Raw genomic sequence first — 23,846 nt, forward strand, 5'->3', positions numbered from 1 at the left:
AGGAGGAGACGGGCTAGGAGACGCCCTTCAGCCCCTCTGACTGGCTAATCCCCTGGAAGGACAAAGCCAAGTGAAAGTGGAAGGTCAACTCAATTAGCCTAGTGACGATTCCTCCCTGCTATGGTACATTGTAGATGAGGACTACAGTTATTTCCATTCCCATTGTCACCTGAGACATTGTCCCTTTTTGGAAAAGAACATACATGCGGACAGGAGCCTGCCTTCCTAAGGGAATAGAAAACTTCCACACCCACATTATAAAAACAGTAAAACTTAATGGGTGTTTGGGTGGCTCAGTAGGTTAAGCATCCAACTCTTGATTTTGGCTTAGGTCATGATTTCAGGGTCTTGGGATCTAGCCCCACATCAGGCTCTGAGCTCAGTGGGGAGTCTGCTTGAGATTCTCTCCCTCTCCTCGTGCCCTTCCATCCCCAGTCCTCTTTTTCTCTTTTGCTCTCTAAAATAAATAAACTAAAAAAAAATAAAGCTGAAAGGAAACATTTGCCATCTTATTAGACTAGGAGAGAAAGTGATAATACATTGTTCTTTGTTCTCCCCTCATAATTTTATACCTACGCAGCATGTATTAGACTTTCTGTGTCTGTCTCCCCACTACACTGTTTCTTGAGAGGGGGGACTGTGGCTTGCTTCTGTCTCCTACTGTTCTCAAAATCCCTTGCTCATTAATAATTTTGATTAAATTGGATGGTATAGCAAAACAAAGATAAATTGTTTCAATTACTGATAACTTTTTTAAAAGGATAAGCACAGAGATTGGCTAGAGAGCAACTCTCAGGATGGTCCAGAGGAAGACCTGGGAGAGAATGCTTAAACAGCTCTCTAAGCTAGCTCTATTCTAGCCCACACATAGGCCTGGATGTATCCTCTCAATATGGGTACATATTGGGGGGGGGGTGGTAAACATGCTGGAAGTATTTATGGAAAGTTTTAAAAAAGAAAAGAGAAAGTATAATATTTTAACTTTGAGTAGTTTATGATGATCTAGGTCTCTAGATCACAGGGATAGTCACTATCATTTTTCAGAAATACGTGAAAACCTAAAAAAAAAAAAAGTGACTGACATGCGTGTGTGTGTGTGTGTGTGTTGTGTGTGTGTTTAAGAGACAGAGTCCCCCCCCCCAAAAAAAAAAAAAAAGAGACAGAGTCCCAAGTTTCAATTTCTCTGGGAAATGGTGACAAACCTGTATTTGTAATGTTTGCCAGCAACTTTCATGTTTTTAAAAAGAATATATTTATCATAGTAATGACCTTCTAGAGAAATCTGTCTTAATCATAACAACACTATGTGATTCTATCAAGTGCAAAATAATTATTGCTAAGTTGAATGACACCACAAGTATGGCTGAAGAATTGTGTTCAAAGGTCAATCCCCAAAGAAGGTTGAATTAATTTCCTAAGAAAGAGCACACTATATTTGTGGTTTCTGATCATGGGGCCAGAAGGAAATGGTTTCCTTTGGAGGAAAACACCAGAGGATTTAATAGTTTCACATAGACTTCAGAAAAGAAAAACATGTTTTCCTTCTATTTTTGCTTGGGGTTGGAAGAAGAAAAGATAAATGGCTGGAAGAGAAACACCATGAACCCACAAATAAATAGGGCTTTGATGGAATTAACAAAGGAGAGTCCCAAACAAGGGTGCTGGCTAAGCTGTGAGGGTGAGGATATAATTAGCTTAAAAGAAGTAAACAGTAACATCTGGCTTTTAAAACTATGATCCAACCATCAGAGGCCCTGCAGTTCCAAATATCTAAGAACCAAAATAGCTTGAGGACACATGTCACCCAAACTGCCAGAGGCTCTCCACTGCACAGGCTTTACCTCCAGTACCTAGACATTCTGACTGAAAGAAGGGAGGAGGGGAAGATTTTAAACCACCCTTTGAATCTGATTATCACTTTATGAGATATCTTTTGCAACACATTCCTTAATTTACTTTATAATTAGGTAAAATATGATTATGCTAATTACATAGTTAAAATGGAAAATTAGGAGTTGATATCAGATGCCTATCATTGCCAGATGTCATCTGGAAGTAAAGCCACACACAGACAGACACATATGCAGACTGGACTAGTTGTAGAATTATGTAAGGAAGCCTGTGCTGGGCACATTTAAATCCCAATGTTTAAGTTTTAAAGAGCTCATTTAAAAATATGTATTGTAAATAATTTATAGCAGCTTATCTTTCACATATTATAGAATGAGCATATCTGAAGGAAGCTTGGTTAAAATAATGGCAGATAGGCACAAAATATTTGGAAATCAAAAGCAAATTAGAGGACTATTAGAATGGCAGGTGTAATAACCTGAACAATTGGGAATATCAAAACTAAATCACACATTTCACCAAGGCTTAAAGAGCAGTCAGTCTCTCTCTCTCTTTCTCTCCCCTTATGATTGGGTCTCTCTATGACTGGGATACAACCAGAGAGGTTTAGTCAAAAAATACAGAAACTACTTAAAATAAGCTCAAAGCTCTTACTGTATTGTCTTATATTGTTTAAACCTAAAGGGTTGTTTCAAATTAATTATCTCAATAGAGTATAGAAATGGGTGTTAACAGTTTTATCAACAGTTGATTAACAGTTACTTATTCACAGTTACATCAGCAAAACAGGTATGAGAATGGACTGTCCAGTGTGTGTGGTCATCCAAGCTAGAGAATATTCAAGACAAGAAATAAAATATAAGGGCTCCATCTAGTGGCGGCTTTTCCTAAGTGCAGATATGTCCTAAAAAGTACGTGGCTCTGTCCACCTGTAGATGAGGATAGTATATATCAGATTTAAGCCCAGCAATTGAAATGGAGGGTCTTATTGGGATAAAACACATGTTTTGTTGCTTTACCGGGATGGGTTACTGAGTTAAGTAGCAGTCTCTTCTCTGGAGGAAATTAAAAATAACATTAGTTCTTTTCAGAAGGTAGACAGATGAGCAAGATCCTCTCAAGGTCATTTTTTGTCTTACGACAGAGCAATAATTTTCCTCATTTCCCCCCAGAATTTACCTGTGACTATCTTATTTGATATTAGCCTTTATTTCAGAAAACTACTTTTTTTTTTTTTAATGGGATAACTTTAGTGGGTGATTTTCCTTATACTGTGAAGTTGCATGTCTAAAAAATTATCCACTACATTATGAAAGTAGTTTCTGAAAATAAATAGCAGTGAAATGAAATGTGATTCTACTATATGTCTTATTTTTCATTTTGAATTCTTTCTACTTCTAGAACAGTGGGAGGGAGGCCCGAAACCAAGGAGAGCTGAAAGATCACTCTTCCAGTCAGGGGAGGAGAGGGAAAGATAGGGAGTTCTGGGGCTGTCTGAAGGACAGCTTATTAGAGGTTAATTTCTGTCTTCCAATTTCTCTCTGTACCTCCCTGTCAGCCCTTTATCTCCCTTCTTTTCCCCTTTTTGAGTTCTTCTCTAATAACTTACTAATTTCTCTTGAAGGAATTTCTCTAGAAATCCAGCCCTCAAGTCTACTCTCACTCTTATTTTTCTAAAATACCCTTACTTAAAGTACTCTTACTATTCTGAAACATTCTTACTACTCTAAAATGTTACTCTCTCAACTAATAATTTGTTTTTCATTTTTCACTTCAGTTGGTTTAACAGACCATGACATTCTGTCCATCTGTAAATATATAAACACTGGGCTATAAGACCCAAGTGTAGACCTCTGGAGAGTTTGAGGCACCATACTCTTAATTTGATGATGAAAGTTTCCTTCAAGGTATACTTATGTCTTCTAGAATTTTAAAAATCCTGAAAAGAAGCCATCATCAGCCAGCCTGCAAGTTCTCTTCATGTAAAGAGATAGCAAATTCCCCTCACAAAAAGAAATAATAAAAAAAAAAGAGGCAGATGGAGTAGTTAATATTATTTGTATAAGCATAATAGTAGATGAGAAATGGATTTAAGTTTGGGAATATTTCACTAAATTCTGTAGTCACTGTGCTTTGCAACTCAAATAGAAAAATATGGGAAATATTTCTGAGGAAAGCTAAAGAAATGCTTTTACTTGCAAGGAAATCAGAATCCTATCAGGTAGTAAAGGAGCTGGGGTTAAGAGCGTACCATTTCAGGGCTTTCCCCTCTTACACACTGTTTTTTTTTGTTTGTTTGTTTGTTTGTTTTTCGGGAGCTAGATTCCCCTCTTTCCCTCCTGTAATGGAAGTATCCAGTGAAGTTACTGCTAATGGCAGTATAAATAGTTTTGTCTCTACTTTGATATCAATAGACAAGATTCTGACCTCTATAAAAGTTTGGCAGGGGGCACGTGGTTTTATCAAGTAATCCAGATTTTCTGTGACCTAAGTACTTATCATGTTAATGCTATAGCTTTCTGCAGCTTTTCTTGATAATTTTGGCTGGAGTACATGACATTTTCACTTTAGGGATACAGGTAGTGGAATCTGTCCATGAAAAGATGCCAAAATGCAATGTATAAACATTGTCAGACTGAACTACAGCCAAAGGCCTGCAGACAGACTCTTCCTTATTCTAGAAGAGGCAGCATGAAGCAGAAATTTCAGTAAATTTTAGAGCTAAAATAGGATTGGGGACTCCGTCTTCCCAACTACCTTTCCCTAACCCCATGCCCAACCCAACTCTCTTTACCATTCCTCATGCCTCCAAATTTAAAAAAAAAATAGCTTGCACAAAGTAATCTACCAAGTCACAATGTACAGGTAGAAGAGCCTTAAAAAGGTCTAAAACCAGATATAACCATACACTTTTGTCTTCTCAGTTCACAGAGTCACATCACCTCTCTAGGCTTTGGGCCTCAGAGAAAATGAGGGAACTGGGCTTGATTATCTCTAAGATGCCTTTAAGGTCAAAACCATGGCTCTGTAAATTCAAACTCACGCATTCACTTCTCTGAAATATTTCTGGAACCTATATGCATGACTTCTACCAAGATGAGAAATAAAATCCAAACAAATCAAAAGTATAGATGTTATGTATTCCAATTCAATCAACAAAAGCCACTTGTTAAACTTTTTGGACAGTGTTCAGGTCCTTAGAACACATAAAAGAGAAATTAAACACGATTGCTGATGCACAGCAGAAGAGCCCAAAATGTCTTAGAAGAAATACTGAGGAGGGAAGGAGAATTAGATTAAAAGGGAAAATTTTTAAAAATTAATTAAAAAACAGGCATAGTGGGCGAACTGAGAAAGTGAAATGGCTTAAGATTGTGCAAACTGGACACCAACTTCCCATTTGATTCAATATTTATTGTGTTTATGTGCTAGGCCTGTCATCTGTTTCATCATTGTATAAACATTTATTGAGCACCTACCATGACAGGCACTAATGATACATGGTGAGCAAAACCAGATGTGCCCTCTGGAAGTTCTTGTATCTAGAATGCCTCTTTGAAGTATTGTCTGATCCTCTCAAGGAGTATATAGTTGATATAGTTGATAGGAGAGAAAGCACAAATACCAAATAGCTATGACCTTTGGTAGAATGTGGTTAAGTACTATGAAATTTACCAAAAAATAATATGACTGTATTATCATAAGAGAAATTTCTTCCAGGTAAGATTAGGGAAAGTTTTATGATGGTGGTGGTGATGCTTGGGCTGGACTCTGAAGGCTGCGTCTAATTTTGATACTTTAGAAAGGGGATGGGGAGAGGAAGACATTACAGTGGAGGGACCACTGTGGGCAAAAGCTGAGGTTGAAAAGCACAGGGAATACTCAGGGAAAGTTAAGGATTTCTAGGTGTCGAAAACACTGATTATGTATAGACAGAGTGAAGAAAAAATAAGCAATTCCCAGATTCAGAGGAATCAAGCTTTCCTTGGAAGAATGAAGGGATGTCTGCGGTTTGTAAATCTGTATGACCCAACATGCAAACAGTGTTTTCATGGGATGGGATAAACAGCACACAGTGAGAATGCCCTTCACCCCACTGAGGGAAGTGAAGTAAATAAACAGGAAATGCAGCTGGTGAATGAATATTCAGCTGATTGCATTTCTGAGTGCCTCATTCTAATACTGGATCTTGAGGACTCCAGTGCTCCCTGATAATCTATAAGGGACAATGGTCATAGGAACAACCCTTTGGGTTGGCAGCACAGAAGAACCTCTTTAATCCAGCAGTCCGTGCCTTTTAACGTTCTACCTTCACCTCTTCCCCCAGACATGTCAGGGGCCTATAGATAGAGACAGTGCTGGGCCAGGCAGAACACCACCATTTTTCATTATGTTCTCTCTCTTATTTAGAACAAACCAACTGGCAAAATTCTCTTCTACAGATTCAAGGGACTGTGGTTGCTACTTACTCTGTCCAGTAAGTCTCCACTCTCGCCACTTCTAGCCTATCAAATATTGCCCTACATCTTGGTGAACGTTGATAATGGCCTCCCAAAGGCCCTAAGACCCAGTATGGAGAACTTAGCTCCCAATGGAATAGCCACCCTCAAACCCAGAAGAGATTTGTCTAGATAACGCGGCTACTTCCTTTTGCAATACATGGGCCGAGAGCAGGGACAAAGGGACTCACCACATTGCCTTGTACTGCCTTTTTTTCTGGAAGCTCTCTCATCTTCCCACTTGATTGTGAGACTCTGTGTAGAGGAGATCATGTCATGCAGAGCCTGGTATATACTTGATGCTCAACAAATATTTATAAACATTGCACTTACTGTTTCCATCATATTCTTCAATAAAATGCCCCCCCCAATGTTTTGAATTTTGAGTGACATACCTTAATCCTCTGAGATTCAGCTATAGGAATTGTTTCCCTGTGGAGGAAATATGGAGTTTTCTGGTGAGAATAAGTCTCTGTACTAGGATATTTTACTCCAGGTATAGAGAGACCTGACTGTAGGCTGCTGACTCCTGTTATTTTAAAGATGGGGAAGAAAAAAATAGAAACAAACCTGGCACAACTAATACAACTGTGCAACACTGGTAGTTTTAAGAAGAAAATGTATCTACTCTTCAAACTAGAGAAAGATTGGATGATTTATTTAACTTTTTCCTCAGTAATCATCCCCACATAGGTTGTAAGTTATGCTGGGTTTGAAAATAATACTTGTAAAAGTTAGACCCATGGCTTTTTCTTTGGGCCTGGCCTACACTGGTTCCAACACCAGACTAAGAGGAGTCACAGGGTTTCATTGCTTTCTACATAAACACTGCCTGGATTTCATAATCTTCCACTCTTTGAGGTGCTGCTATTAACAAAATTAGGCCAAGAAAAGGTGTTTGGAGCATAGTCTGGGGAGATATCAGGACAGCTGCAGAGATACCCTTCTCTTTGTGCCTGTCTTACATCCAGCCTTATTTCTCATCCTGCTTCATGCTCAGTGGGTCGTTACAAAGTATGAGCTCACTGCCCTACCAACAAAATCCACTAGGGAAACCCTAGCAGATGGAGTAATGCTTCTAAACCTTCTAAAGCTGGAACCAGTGGATTATTTCCCTCCCCTCAGTTTTTCTCTCTTTACTTCCCCTAGAACTGCTCCCAGGAAAGATCATGATAATCACATAGTCAAGAATCCAGAGGAATTCAATATTCCTAGGTTTTTGTTTATTCTTTTTAATCAAAAGCCGAGTGTATCTTTCCCCTCCATAGATCAGAAATCTCTGAGTTCTCCAAAGTAGAAGTTGTGCAATTTATACCCTCATAGGGGCATGTTTCCAAACCATTCTCTTGTAGATAGTGTCAAAGGTGAGGAAGATTGGAACCTGTCCCAGTAACAATCAGCTGACAGGCTTAGAGAGAGTTGTCAGTACGGCAAAAGTCAACATTTTAAAAACAGAAGTGGAACCATGGTTCTATTAAGGCATTGCCCCCCCCTCGCACACAAGGTTGGTTTGTTGTCAGAGACATAAATGCGCCACCTTTGCACCTGGGTTAATGCTACTACTCCAAGTTCCTTGGTCACCTAAGGAAGTTCTTCCCAAACTGGAAGCTGGAACCATGCATAGATACTCAAGGGTCTCCAGACAATTAGAACTCTAAGGGGGCCTCTTATCCTTGTGTCAGCAGCCATCTGCTGCCTTTGGAACATCATAGCGAGTCCGAGGGACGGGCCTATAGCAGCTACGGCAGCAATGAAGAGAGGTCAGTTTTGCATACAAGAAATGGAAATGCCCCAGAAGGTTCAGAATGCAGCTGCACCAGTCGACTGAATCTGCTTTGAGTTCTGTACAGTGGGGGGTTTCAGAAAACACATTTTCTGGATAGTTTAGATCAAATGAAGCTGAAGGGATGCACAGGAGAGTGGACACCCGTGGTCTCCTATAATGGTGCTTTCTAGAGTGCACGTCTGTTTTCCCCCAGCCCATATTCTATTTTCTTGCTATCGTATGTACCTGGGCGACAGTCTAACTGAGTGATGGGGCCATATTCCGGGCTAAGGCAGGATGCTTTTCATAATGGGAAGCAGTTATATTGCTAAGGAACATAGTTCATGCAGGTGATCTAAAATCTGGAGATTCCCACCCCCCTCAACCCCCAATTCCCAGATGATCCGTTAACTACAACCATAAGACAGGGCGCATCATCAACCCAGTGTTTGAACATTTTATTGAGCCTCAGAAAGATATAGCATTTCTGTGAGAGGAACTTTCCTGGAAACTCAACCCTGCTTTTCTTGATACTAGATAAAGGACCCATCTTCTGAACTGACTGGATTTCCTTATTTACATAACCTTTTACTGACCCAATGTTTCAGCAAGCCCGCTGTTTGGTCAGTATTTCAAGAATCAGTCAAACACATTGCCTGATTGAATTTACCAAAGGCTTAGAGCGGTGGTCCTGTACCAGCATGCCTGTTTATCTGGTTATGGTGTATTGTTGCCTCTTGATTAACAGCAGATCCATCAGAATAGACATTCTTGATCTGGGTGCCGGTGAGGGGGCAGGAATTGACCGAGCACAGCATTAAAAGCCAATGAAAAGACAAGGTGACAAACACACTATATTTTCCAAATATTTAAATTTTGGTGGAGGTATTTGATTTGATGATTTATGGTAAAATGTTTTTCTTGCTCCCTTCATCTAATCATTCTGGCAAATTCAAATACTTTCACTTAATATTTGAAGGTATAAATCTAATTTCTTCATTTTTCTCTGTCTGGGTATACTATCTCTTTAGTTCACCCACTGAAAGATATTTCAGTCCTACTTTTTAAACAAGCAATTATATTAGTAATATGTGTGCAATCATCTTTCAGATTAAAAACAAATTAATGCTGATTTGTCATCCTCTCTGTAAAACTGCTTTTCATCTTGAAAGTGGTAATCCAATGTAAGACCCAGAAACAACTAGGATTGTTTGATGTTTTTATGCAATTAAGAGTTTTAATGAACCGAGACACACATATTTTATAGGTTTCAATGAGCAATAAATTAGCATGATGTAAATATCAGTATGTTATACTGATTTTGAGTATTCCTTGTCAAAGTACACTTATATTTTGAAATTATTCTCTTTGTTAAAGTGAGTTATATTGTCTGGAAGGTGGAAATTATTGTAAGAGATCTTTTGTGGCAATGTATTTTAAGCCATATAAAGTTTTAAAAATTGACCACGAATGTCTATTTGGCTTTGCAAAATCTGCAGGAATTCTACCAGTACTTTTCGCTCCTTGTTCTTTCCACCCTGATCTTTCCCATTCTCCTTCCTTGTGTCTTACTGATTCACCAGATTGAGATAGCTTCCTCAGCAGAAAGATCTCAGTAAAAATCAAAGACCAAGAGGCAAATCTATTGGAATCATCATGAATTTCACTCCTTTGTTGTCGTCGTTTTTCTTTTTTAAAAAGGCACACCTTTAACTTATTTTTCCCTTTCCTTCCTTCCTTCCTTCCTTCCTTCCTTCCTTTCTTTCTTTTGGTGGGAAGGGGTGGTTAACATAAACCAGATTCTAATTTCAGGGAGCAAAGCCAATTACTCCAAAAGTCAATACTCAGAAATTAATGTATTTTTGGTTTTGGTCGCCTATGGAATAAATTAGATTTTTTAACCCCTCGAGTAATTAGTGATTTTTTTTCAATCAATCTAAAAAAAATGTCTCTTTTCATTATTACCTGCCTTTTCTCAGTATGCAGCATGGCAGTACAATTGACAATGAGGTGCTTTGAAACATCATATTTCTTTTCCAGTGGGTCAGGAACCCCATTTCTTTTCCTCTTTTCCTGTAGAACAGGAAGGATGAGAGCCCTGGGCCAGGACAATGGTGTCACATCAGGAGTGGAAGAGGTGTTTACTATGATCCTTGTAGCTCTGTGCCTCAGAAGCCTCTCCTGGAGCCCTGGGTCTGATGGGGAGACCTGACATAAGAGACGAGACTTGGGTGGTCCTCTGTCTGACTCTTCTTCGACCTCTCCCAGAACAGATTAAACAGAACTGATGGGATGAGTTGAGATGCTTCATTGCCAACACTACACCCAGGAGTTTGTTTTTCTTTTAAGTGATCTTGTGAGGCCAGTGGGGGCCTCCATCTTGATTAATGATGATCATCCTATAATAGCAGCTGGAAACCGTGGTACCATGGTTTGGTGTCAGTTTTTGACAAAGGAAATTAGGCTCTGAAAGACATTTCTCATCAGAAACTGTCGATATATTAAAATGCATTTAAAACTTACTTCTGGGAAACGTATTAAATAGGCCAATCATTTAATCATTTGCTAAATGTCAAACCCTATAAAATCATGGTATAATGTCACCCTGACGTAAAGCAACATCAAAATTAGTGCATCATCTATAAAGTGAAGTATCATTTGCCTTCAAGTGACAAATTCTATTGCCAAAAAATACCACTGTACTTCTAATAAGTGACACTCATTTTAATAGACCCTACAAAAATACAGTATTTTCAATGTCCCCATAAAACAGTTAACTTACAAATATTACTCTCAGAGCTTTGGTGACACCAGTACATGATATTATTGTGAAAATCCCAATAGAATACTTGAAACACTACCATGTAAACTAAATCCATTATACATATATATATATGTGTATATATATACACATATATACATATGGCTATGTGGAAATATGAGAGAGCATGCATACAACCAACTCTGGGAAATTATTCTGGAATTTCAAATTAATATTTTAATCAAATTAATGGCTAATATATAAAAGAAATATTTTTAAAGAATTATAAAATGAATTTTGATTATTTATAGAGGAAACAATTCTAATGTAAAAATAACAAATTCTCTATTAACTATGCTTGTCTTTCTCTCAATAAGAGAACCCAGGATTATACTTTGAAACATTTTTGGAAAAAAAAAGTATTTTCTCTATTTTTGCCCACAAAAAACAGGCACTGAACTTAATAAAACAGGTAGACCACAGCTCTGAGAAATTATATTTGAAGTTTCATATTTAAATGCCAAAGTTTTTTAATCATCCACCATAACTTTCTAACAACGATCTTCCTTAATGATAAATTTTATCAATCTCCAAAACTCATTTTAAATTATTTAAAAGTAGCAAATTAGATAAAGCAACACACAAATAAATTCCACATTTACAAGTAAAGAAATCACATGGGCTACAGTTTATAATCAACATAAACTTGAAAGAAATTAAGCAATATCTTTCCTGCCACCCATCATTCACTGCTTAAATTTGTGGTGAAAAAGATTTATCTGTAATGAACTTTAGTCTGTTTCTTAACTCTTTGTGTGTATTGTAATTAGCTAAAGGCATTGAACAAATTAGTTTGTCCTATTTTTATTCCGGTCCCAGAGATAAATGGCTAATTTATGAAATATTTCACTCTGTATAATGAGAATTTAGCAAATGAATATGGAACCAAATATAAACACTTTATACCATATGTACAGTTACTTTCATAAGGCATTATCATGTAATTTTTATTGAAAAAGATTCAATATAGTAAAGTCTTATTTTAAGATATAGTTTCTTTCTCAATCCGAGATGTTTAGTTTATGAAAATATTGTTTTTCTCTATATTCTTTTTGTATATATGCCAACATATACCTGTGCTAGAAATATTTTATGGGAATTACAATTCTTTATATTTGTATTTTCTATATAAAGGCATATACAACTTTGAGGCAGTGTTTCTGATGGAGAGCAGAATTCGTAAAGAGCTTGTATGTGCTTCCGTGCTCCGAAATTATATGAAATCCACTTCGAGAAGAAACTTATTTGATTAAAAAACAAAAACAAAAACAAAAACAAAACTGCACCAATGCACAGCCAGAGGCTGACAAGTAAAACTAATACATAACCACATGAACATCATATTTATATAGTTAACATTTTTAAGGATGATCAGTGCTAACATATATTATTATACATTTGGCACTAATGTTTGCCATTGGTCCAGCAAATGGCAAAATTTGTTTCTATGTATAAATTTATTTTTGAACATTAGGTCTGGCTAGACGTATCTTCACTATTTATAAAAAATATTTAGACAGTAAGCTCACGTTGAATAACTAGGTCTACTGTGTTCTGGAAACTCTTCAGTAGTAATACAGCTTTTTCATGTTCCATATGTACAAAACTATGTCCATTTGCCTGTAAACACACAAACAAAACAGGGCAATCAATGCAAGATACTTGTTTGTAACCTCGTCATTTTTTCTAATCATAAGATTAAAGGGACTCTTGAGCAACCAAAAACTATTGGTTTTCAAAATTCATAATAGAATTGTAACTATGGAAACAGTTAATTAATTTCACCCAGCTATGATTCAGTTTATTAACTCAACAAATATTTAACAAGCTTCTAGGACTTCCTAACTAAGACTGTCTTAGCCACTGTACTAATCATAGAGATGCCCTGGTGAATAACAGATAGATACATTTGAAATAAGGCAGTTGTTCTGTGGTCATTCTTTTGATTTGTCTTGTTTTTACAGGTACTTAGTTGAGATGTTTTGGAAGTGTCCACTGGACCGGACCATTGCCTTCTTGCTATATAATTACTGAAAAGAATAATCCCATCAGCAAGGTGAAATATTTCACTCATGACACACATGGTTGCACACTTAGGGTCTTATTAGATCTTATTTTGGCTCATTGAAAAGTTCTTAGTTTATACATTTTTATATTTTTTTACATTCTTTTTTTTTTAAAGGTTTTATTTATTTGGGGGAGAGAGAGGGAGAGAGGGAAAGAGAGAGAAAGCACAATCAAGGAGAGGGACAGAGAGAGAAGCAAGCTCCCCGCTGAGCAAGGAGTGAGAGAGAGAGAGAGAGAGAGATAAGCAAGCTCCCCGCTGAGCAAGGAGTCCGACGCAAGGCGCCATCTCAGGACCCTGGGATCATGACTTGAGTGAAAGGCAGATGCTTAACCGACTGAGCCACCCAGGCACCCCTACATTTTTATATTAAAGAGATCATTTTTACTTCCCCCATTGCTAAATGCAAGTATACCGGTGGTTCTCAATGGCATCCAATATACCTAAGAGATCCATGCCTCAGAGGTGAAGCACACTGATATTATTAACAGTGAAAATGCCTGTCATCTTCTAGTTAAGAATCATCAGTCTAAGTATTCAAAATCCATTTTAAACACAGTTAGCCTAAGGTTAAAATTTTGGGATTCAACTGGTTAGTATTTGACTCTTCACATGCTTTTCTGTTGCGAGTGCTCTTTTTTTCCTGTATTAAATTACAGCTTCTCTTGATTGGAATGATTTCTACTATTAATGTATAAAGAAGTGGATCCCATAAAACTTCACTGTCATTAAGGCCCAAATAAAACACAACCTTACAGAAACTTGGTAGGAATAATTCTTGGAAATTCCATGACTAACAATTATGTAAGTTTTCCTTGCATTTGGGACTCAGTTGATTTGGAAGAGTCAGCCAAACTGACTAGGTGGCAAAGTATCGATAACAGAGCCGGTTAATTGGTTGACGTTTTCAGTTTTCAATTGACTGATACTAATTTGGGGAACCCATTGCCTTTGTTGTTTTACTTTTTTAATGCTTTCTTAAAATATGATTAATATTTCAAATAACCACTCTAGATATTTCACTGCCTTTGGCTTTTTAAAATTTAAAACAACAGATCACAGTACTGTATAGTCTTTATAACTTAGATGAAAGTCATCTGACACATTGTATTTTATCACTATTTGTTAAAATTGGTTGACTGATGATATGATGAAAAAAGGTCCTAAAATATTGCATTTCTTAAACCACAGTACATCTAACAAGGAAAATACGAGGACACAGAAATGTAAAACCATAAAAGCCCATAATTCTAGAAGTATAAATTTGTTTGTTTGTTTTAAAGATTTTATTTATTTATTTGACAGACACAGCTAGAGAGGGAGCAGAAGTAGTGGGTGTGGGAGAGAGAAGCAGGCTTCCCGTGGAGCAGGGAGACCAATGTGGGGCTTGATGTGGGGCTCAATCCCAGGACCCCAGGATCATGACCTGAGCTGAAGGTAGATGCTTAACAACTGAGCCACCCAGGCGCCCCCAAATTTGTTTTGAATAGAAGAATCTCCTTCTCTCTCCTAACCTCCCTCCTCTCTCTCCGTCTCTAAATATATATATATCTCCTTTAATGTATATAATAACATTTAATTAATGGAAATGCTTATCAAATTAGCATCAGCTGTTTTGGTGGCAGAAATTATAGTTGGGTAGAACTTTGGGTTTGTTCCACAGCCCACATTTCTTGCTTCAGTTGTAGTTAAAACCAGAGAATTGGATTCCATGTGATGTTATTTCTGGTCAGATGAAGATGTGGGATAGAGAACACAGCATATGGTGCATTCTTCTTTTTATTCTCAATCTGTATCTGACATCAGGAAAATAGCAAACTTGGGTGAAATGTATGCTTCTTCCACTGTATTTTTGAGGAACATACTAACTGCCTTAATGTCCCCAATTTGACCAAAAGACATACCTGAATTGTGAATTAAATTTATTTAATTATGTATTTACTTACTTATTTTAAGCAAGCTCAATGCCCAACGTGGGGCCGGAACTCACAACCCAGAGAGCAAGAGTTGCATGCTGTACTGACTGAGCCAGACAGGTGCTCCTAAATTTAACTTTAATAATGGAATTCTTAAATGTCCTTAATAATAATTTTGTGAATGTTCAGATTTCTCTATCGAAAGACTCAAAATCTCGAGTTGCAATGAACTCCAAACCCACCAAGAATTTTCAGGGAATTGTTTGAATTTTCAGTATCTTAGTGTTTCAGAGAAAAGGAATTCTCTAGGATTTGGAGGTCATGAATGGTATATTGTCCACCATTAGACCTCACCATTCTTGGTTTTAGGAACTACCAGTCCCAAAATAATATCAATTTTAAGAGCACAAATGGCAGAGAGCCCAGATAGCAAATGAATCACAGCTGTTAATTTTGAATGATACTTTTATCAAAAGGTCTTCAGAAAAGGGTGTTTCACTTCTATCATTTTTTTTCTTTCTTTTTTTTTCAATCAAAAACGTCAGTTATATTAACTGGGCTCAAGGCATTGTGCCTGGCACTGGGGATAGGAGTAAGAAAGAGATGAGACAGGGAAGGCTCCCCTCAAAGAAGTAACCCTCCAGAAGGGGAAATTAGCCATGGACATAATGTAAAATAATGTAGAAAACGCCTTACCTGTAGAAGGCACTCAACAACGGCTGAACTGAATTATCACCAGAAGAGATAAATAAAGTACTAGGGTAGCTCAGTGGAATGGAAAGGGAAGAGGGAAAATTTTCAGGGACCCATTTTCTCTGAGGTGAATTACAAGAGTTTTCCCCATACTCACACCTGGCAAGAGTGTGATTAGCGAAAGGGCCACAATCTTGTCTCACTCAAGCCTGGAGCCTCGTCCAGCTCTAGACATGTGAACAGTTGGCTATTTCAAGTAAATTCTTCAATAATCCATGTAAGGAAAAGAGTTTTAAGATGATCTCAGTACGTAATCATTTTTATGAGAATTTAAAAATAAAAATATCAGTGAACTTAGACCCTAGGCTTTAGCGTAGGAAACAACCATAAAAATAAACTAATGGGTGTGTGTGTGTGTGTGTGTGTGTGTGTGTGTGTGTGTGTGTGTGTGTGTGTGTTGGGGGGGCGACGTTGATGAAAGCTGGGGTTAGTTTGTAGATTCTTTTCTTCAAAATAAAGAGAGATAACCCAATATGTGAAATATTTAAACAAAACTCTGGAGAGATAGAAAGAGGCAGTAAGAGTGAGAGAATGAGAGAGTGAGAGCAAGCATGATCTAGGCTAATGCTCTTATTTTGTAAATGAAAGAGATAAACCTCAGAGAGGCCAAGCTACCTGACTAAGGCCACACATCCAGGGCTGAATAATCGGACACCGTAATATTTGTTCTTATTATTTCTTTCAATACTTCACTAAAATAATAAGACCACGGTTGCTTCCATTGATCTGAACTGACATTTCATTGATTATGATAAAATAATGACCATTTCCCCCTTAAAATTGTTGCTATATCATCTCTTGACATAATTTGTTCTTTACAGTGCTTGCAAAACCTTCATTCTCATTCAAATTCCTCTCAGGATTAACATAAGTCATTCCAAAAATACTGGTAGAAATAACATTTGGTCCTAAATTAGAATCTCCAGAAATGCTGAACCTCTCATTCTTATTATAGTGTTAACTCTGGCTTAATTGGGTTCTTGTAGCCATATGTGAGCTTTCTCTCTCAAAAGTGGAAAGACTAAGTCAAGCTATCTGCTAGGACAGTGCCAGGAAACTTGGGAGGAAATGGATTAAAAAAGGAGAAAACTTTTAGGGTAGAATCTATAAATCTGGCATTTAATTGAACAAGGGTAGAAGAAACAAAGAAGAATCAGATTGTGATATCATTAACGGAAGATGGAAACAAAGTAATAGCTTAGTTGGGAAGACAATGGGGTTTGTGGCCATGGCAATGCATGCAAAGGAAATGTTGATCATATATTTAGAAACAAGAGACTGGAGTTCAGGAAGGAGGTCAGGGTGGCAGCATTAGCGACAGAGGTTAGGCTTTACTGCCGTTGGTATTCACCACAGGGAATGCTGAGAGATTTATCAGAAGATAAATTTAAAAGGGAGCATTGTGAAAGAAGGGAAATCAAATCAGAGGAGTGGGATGGGGTTGCAGCTTGTGACATTTAGTGCAAAGCTGAAAGATAGCATTTGCTGTTGCCCTGGGCATCTAGGAAAATCTGCCTGAGGTAAGAGGGCCTAATCCTTCCTGCAGGAGGATGGCAGAAAGCTGGCTCCAGCTCAGTGGCCGAATTGAAGAACAAGGATCTCAGGGGACAGAGGCACGGAGGGGAGAGAGCAGGACAGAGGGGCTCCTGGGACATCCAGATGGAAGGATAACGGGGAAGAGTCGGCACGAAGGGGATCATGGTACTGTGCTCACAAAAGCTGCAGAAAATCCGAGAGAATCAAATCTTTTCCAGTGGCCCCAATGAACCCTAGCTTGCTGCAGCCAAGAGGGGAAAAAGCAGGGAAAAGACAAAGCTTGCAGAGGTCTGGCTTTGTATCTGGCTCTGTTTCCAGTAAAACTGGCTTCAAGATGTTCTGAACCACCATCCAGGCTCTGATTCAAGGCTAGAAAGATCCCGCGTATAAATTAGCTTTAATATCACTTTAAACCATCAGCTTTTAGTTTTCATGCTTTGTAGTGACAAATGAGAATTATACAGTTGGAGACTCAAGTGCAGAGCCGATTTCCCAGAAGGAAATAAGCACGTTGATAACTTACATCACTGAGTCAAATAAACATCAGGACTATACCTGTAATTTTAGTCCCCAGAAATATTTAGTATCTAAAAACCAGAGCTTTCGGAAACCTCAAGAGGCTTATTTAAAACGCCACAACGAGGGACTGTCTGGGAATGTCTTCATACCAGGAGAACTCTGAAAGATCAGAAAGTACGTTATCTTAGAAAGTTTATTAAAGATTAAATGGGTTAATGTATGCAAAGGCATACATCGGAACCTCCAGCTGGTCTGGCACACTTTGCCTGACACACTATGAACCAGTGAAATAAACCCACTACTAATTAATATTACTTCACTATTACTTTCTTGAGTTTTCATTAAGTCACAAGAATAGAAGGACAAAATGTCAGATGGGACATTCTTTTTCTTGTTTAGTTAACCCTATTTTTTTTTTTTTAAAGATGAAAATGTCAGGATCGGAGATAGTACATGAACTATCCAAGCTCACAGAGCTAGTGACTAGGTGGGCATTTATGTTACAGTAGTCAGCTCAGTAACTTGGCACAATCCGTTTCATTGGATGTGGTGAGATTGTTAATGAATGTTTTAGGTTCATTAAATGAATTGAATTTTTAATATGAATTGAGCCATTTCTTGACATAGAACATTGGGTTAGGCCTGTTGCGGGGGGAAACAATGACAGAAGGGGTTGGAAGAGGGGTTTGAATGAAAGGAGATAAAATCTTAGTTCAAGAGAACCTTCTTTTTCCATTGTTAGGACTGAAGAGCAAAGGGAATTTATATTGTTAAAATGAATTTGGCTATCTGGCTCACATCTTGGACAATTCAGACAGGAAATCAGAATATTACGTTACTACATTTGTGTAGGGCTTTTCCAGTTAAAATGAATATGAGAAGAATCATAATATTTCACCTAGTAGTATTTTGTGGTTGTCTTATGTGTGTGAATGGAAAAAGAGCTGAGGAAGTAGAGGTCACTACTAGGCAATATTTTTGAGGGCAGGTTATAAATCCAATGATGCTTTCAAAAGTAAATGTAGGGGTGCCTGGGTGGCTCAGTCGGTTAAGTGTCTGCCTTTGGCTCAGGTCATGATCTCAGGGTCCTGGGATCAAGCCCCATACTGGACTCCCTGCTCAGTGGAGAGTCTGCTTGTCCCTCTCCCTCAGCCCCTGCTCATGTGTGCTCTCTCTCTCGCTCACTCTTTCTGTCAAATAAATTAAAAAAAAAAATCTTTAAAACATTTTTAAAAAAGAAAAGAAAATGTGTATAATCTACATTTGTGCATTTGATATTTTGAATATATGAGTATTATAAGTGCAAAAGATAATTTGAAGAATCAATGCTAAATTAATGAAATTTTAAAATACTTGTCAAAGTTGGTCACATATATGTTTTATATAAACACAGTCTATTATAATAAATGTGTGCACTTTAGGGGAAATAGCAATTTAATGAAAAATGAGAAATAAATGAAATGGCTTATTAAGTTAAAATGAAGTTAATAAGAAAAAAATTCGGGTAGGAAAAGATATTCTGAAAATTTTATGCTTCAAGAATATATAACTAATGGGCTTGGCTTTAGCTGATTTGAAAGTATAAAGGAACATTTTATTGTATAATCTTGCCATTGTTTCTAGGAGATATCCTTGCCTTTTTAAAATTCCACTTGACATTGGTGCCATAAAATGTTTTTTAGTTGTCCCTTTGCATGATTTAGACATGGAAAGATGGAAAGTTAATGAAAATCATATTTACAATTACAACAAAAAGTAGAGCTTTGCAATTATGGCTCATCAGTTTACTGTAAAGCCTACTTGGCTTTTGGATTCCATCCTCTTGTTCCTTCCAAGATTTATCTTTGATTTCCTTCTGGTAACTGTTTTGTTAAATGGGTAAATTATGGATGTTTATACTACAGAAATTCTACAGAGGATGCTGTAATTCTCCCAGGAATTTTGTTGTATCCTTATTATTCAAAGTTTTAACTTTAAAAACTAATTGCTAAGAAGGCTTGGCCACAGGGTTGGTGGTATTTTCCAGTAAGAAGGACAGCATGACTCCTTTAGAATCCAAAAAAGAAATGGGATTAGGGACTAGGTGAGTGATTCTTGGTTGATTGAAACTCACCCTCAGGGACAAACATTTAAAGAGGCAGTAAACATGTATTTTGTACATAGATATACATTAGTACATTAACATCTCTAAAAGCCTATAGCTCTTGGAAAGAGGGAAAACTAGAAAATACAGCAATCATATTAGAGCTACAAGGGCAAGCCTTCTTGGTGTTTGATCCTGACAGCCAGACATTATGAGGAACAGTGGGAATCTTAAATAATCATAATTACGTTTCACATTAGCTACCTGGAATTCATTCTCATTTCAGAGTTTTAATCTGATAGAGTACTCTCATTAAATACTGGCATATATTTGGGGCTGAAAATACTGCATAATCAATACTACCTTGACTTTAAGCCAAGTCATTTGAAAAATTTTCCTTTCTATCAAAAACCTGAACTACAGACCTTAAATTCTTGGAGAGTTCCCATGAAAAATTTACATTGCGCTTCTTAAATGTGAGAAAGGTTGAAGTCTTAATGGCCTTTACTGAAGTATTAAAAAAAATCTTCATAGAATAAGCACAGATAAGAATTTTTCTTTTATCTTAAGTGCACACACGTACTGCAGTTTGAATGTTTCATGAATTCTGGCTCAAAAAAGACATGGCAAACTAGAATAGACTCAAGTACAGACTTTGTCAATTATTTGTTTAGGAATTTGGGCAAGGAACTGGTAATAAGTAGTAATTCTGAAGACATTTACTTATTATTTATCTGCTCTGATTTTAGAATGCCTGTTTTCTTCTTATCAAGTGTGTTGAATGAACATCTCTAACAAATGAATTCCCTACCTAGGTTTGCAAAGCAATTCCCTGACAAGCTATACTTTATTTCTTTTTAAAGAAATAGAAACTGCAAAATGAACAGAACTGCAAAATCAATCTCTCATTTTCAGGAGGCTTGTGTAGCCCTGTTGGTCTCTGTGGGGTAGATCACTTGCTCTTAAAAGAAGACAGACTGGAAGTTGCTTTTATTAATGTTGAAGTCATCTTCTTTCCTTTCTTCTTCATTCATTTTCTGCTCAGATAATTTTGGGCATGTCTAGTTCCTGGGCTAGGTTAGGTAAAGCCCGTGACTTAGCTATAGTCTATTACATTGTTCACATTGCTTGGCACAGTACTTCCTACACAGTGGGCATTTAATACATGTTTTCCAAATATGTAAATAGAAAATCTGATGTATATGATGCTATCAATCAAATTTGTTCCAGTAGAATCAGTACTGTATAATGGAAGAAGCTCAAAGAAGTCATTTAGCCTCTGTCAACAGTAGATACCTTGCAGAGTTGTTGCCTGATATAAATGGCACAATATAGGTGCTTAACTGTTATTTTTATTTCAGCCAAATTATGGAAGTTAGAGCCAGTCTAATGAACTTAACCTGTTCTTATTGGTTTTCTTGTTTTACTTACTCTGTATAATAATCCTGCTTTGATTTGCAATATATAAATTAAACTCAGTCTTTTATTAGTACACTGTACTGAATTTCACAAATTAAATGAGATATGTAGTGAAACTCTGGCATATAAAACCATACACATTTTTAAAAAATTATTTATTGTTGTCTTCTAATCAAATTGCATTAAAAATCTTATTCTTCAAATGTATTATATCATTAAAAGCAATAATTTTTCTGAACATTAAGAATTATGTGATTACTGACCCTTTCCCCCAACCTTTTCCCCAACCTCTCTGATGTTTTTGATTTTCAACCACCAAGTAAGATCACCTAAAGAAAAGCATTAACTCACTTGACTTTGTTGGAAAATGCTTTAATGAAATTTCCAAATAGCTTAAGTTCATTTTTTTAAGGGTCCCATACTTCATTTTAACCATAACGAAAATTTCTCACTTGAGTTTTTGTAGCTTTTTTGGGAGAAATTTTTAAAAATTCAGAGACATGAATATACTCTAACCCATTCCAGATGACTCATAATGATAATTATGAACATGAACACTGTGGGATAAAGCCGTGGGCCCAGTTAGAAGCTTCTGTAAGAAACATTTCCCAAAGTGTATTCTGTGGAGGTAGTTAGTTAATGTTGTTCGTAAAGAGGGCTGTATGATTAAATATTTTGGGACATGTAAGTTTGTAAGATTTCTCAGGTTCTGAAATTCTTAATACCTTGTGAAATCCTGAAACAAGGGATAGAATCTGAGATGGCTCTGAAACTTCTTTGAGTAAGGAACTCCTTTCAAAAAAGATATTGTAAGGGGTGCCATTGGGAAACACTCTATAGTCTATACTGAATGACTCTGCTATACTCTTTGAATTTTGGTTCTATCTTTTAAAGGAAGTTTCTCTCTATTCTTGGACAATGAAACTGTTAGCTATGACTTTTGCTTCTGGCTATGTGCCTGGATCCAGAGGCCTTCCCCTTGGTGGTCTGGAAAGCTAGGTAAGAGATTCCAAGTATGAAATAAAGTCTTTCTTATGAGTAAAAGTCATGAAATTTAGTGCATGGACTTTGTGACATTAATTAAGGCTTCTCGGAAACACTTTGCTTTGAGATTGTTGAAGAAATAAACTTTAGCTAAGTAAGATAATACTGTTAGCAGCTAACCACACCTACTGGTCATTCGAAGAAGCATAGAACTTCCATTCAGACAAGGAAGGCTTGATCCAGTGGCCAAATACAGACACAGTACTCTTTCTCTGTATATAGTAGATTCAGGCCTCTGCGGACGTTTTAGTTAGACTACAGGGAAGTCTACACTTTCTTCTCACATTCTCAGCCTTGAAAGCTGTGTCTTAGTACCTCCTCCCCACCTGCATCCCCATTCCAAGCCCCCTGCAGGTTTCAGTTCTTCACCTCAGGGCAAAACCTTTTCTTTTTTTATGCCTGAGGTCTCCAGTATTCTCTCTTTGAACTCCACACTGGCTCATTCTGACAGAAGTCTCTCCCGTCTGCTCCTGAACACTGCTGCCAGGCTAACCCAGTTAGTCCTTCTTCTGCTCATCCTCCTCTCTCCTCTCTGTTAACCGTGGAGTAACTCCTGCTCCATCAAGAGTAAACTCTCTTGATAAGGCACTCTGAGCCAACAACCTACCAACAGCTGACTAAAATTTCAGACAAGTATTCATTCAGAGTGGGTTCTTGATTTGTCTGAATTGTAGAACCAGGTTTTTTTAAGACTAGAAAAAAAGGGGAAATACCTGATTTGTTCAAATTACATCTTTTGATTATTCTATTTGGGTATCTTAGAGATATAGTCATCGATGAGGAATATATTTTGGAAAACACTGAAAATTATGGTACAGTAGAAGAGACTCTGAAATGATCTTCAATTAGGTATGATATTAGTATACCTTATATGAGAAAACTCTGTTTTGATAACTGGTAAAACCTGGATGTTATTACAAGTATCTATAAATCATTTACTTTTGTTTCTCCTGCCAAATTAGTCTCCTGTCCAGGGAAAAGGGTGGGCAGGTAAATGAAGAGGATAGAGTTTGACTACAATGATATAATAGAATATTATATGTATAAATATGATATGTAACATAATGTGTAATGTACTTACAAATGAGCGTTAGGCAATAACTATGAACCATGTTAACTATCAAGTACAATAAATTCCTTTTTTCCAGTCTATTCATCTTTTCAACAGAGTAACTATAATTAATAGATTTTCTGTATTTTAATATATTTTGAATTTAAAATGCATAATAAATTAGATTGAATTGTTTAACTGGAAAGAACATTAGAAAAAAGAAACTATAATGTTAAACCAACAAAATTACCACTTCAAAAATGGTCAAATATTGGCAAATTCACGTGGTTCAATCTAATAACATTTTTTTTTTATGATGCATGTGCTTACATTTGTTCTCTCTCACCCCTGTGTGCTTTGACTTTGTGGAGGAGGGTGGGGCTGGGAGGGATCAGTTTTCCCAGCCTGATGGCTAGCCTCTCCTCCAAAGGGTCTTAAAGCAACATGACTCACTAAACACAGTAGGTCCTATGAATATATTCATTAATTATAGTGTATTTATTCTGGGAAAATGAACAGTAAAA

General features: G+C 37.0%; 1 protein-coding gene across 4 annotated transcripts in view; it reads right to left on the reverse strand.

The window, feature by feature from the left end:
• Positions 1-2,870: 2,870 nt before the first annotated feature.
• The window catches only part of LRRC7 (leucine rich repeat containing 7), a 575,277-nt gene continuing 554,301 nt past the window's right edge, over positions 2,871-23,846 (reverse strand). For 3 of the 4 annotated variants that reach the window (XM_047725077.1, XM_047725083.1, XM_047725078.1), the window contains one exon: positions 2,871-12,556. In XM_047725077.1, coding sequence (XP_047581033.1) covers positions 12,449-12,556 — 108 coding nt within the window. In that variant the 3' untranslated portion in view covers positions 2,871-12,448. The remainder of the gene's footprint in view (positions 12,557-23,846) is intronic. The other variant, XM_047725079.1, reaches the window with a different exon arrangement.

This window comes from Lutra lutra, chromosome 4 (assembly GCF_902655055.1).
Source record: "Lutra lutra chromosome 4, mLutLut1.2, whole genome shotgun sequence".
In the NCBI taxonomy this organism is placed as follows: domain Eukaryota; kingdom Metazoa; phylum Chordata; class Mammalia; order Carnivora; family Mustelidae; genus Lutra; species Lutra lutra.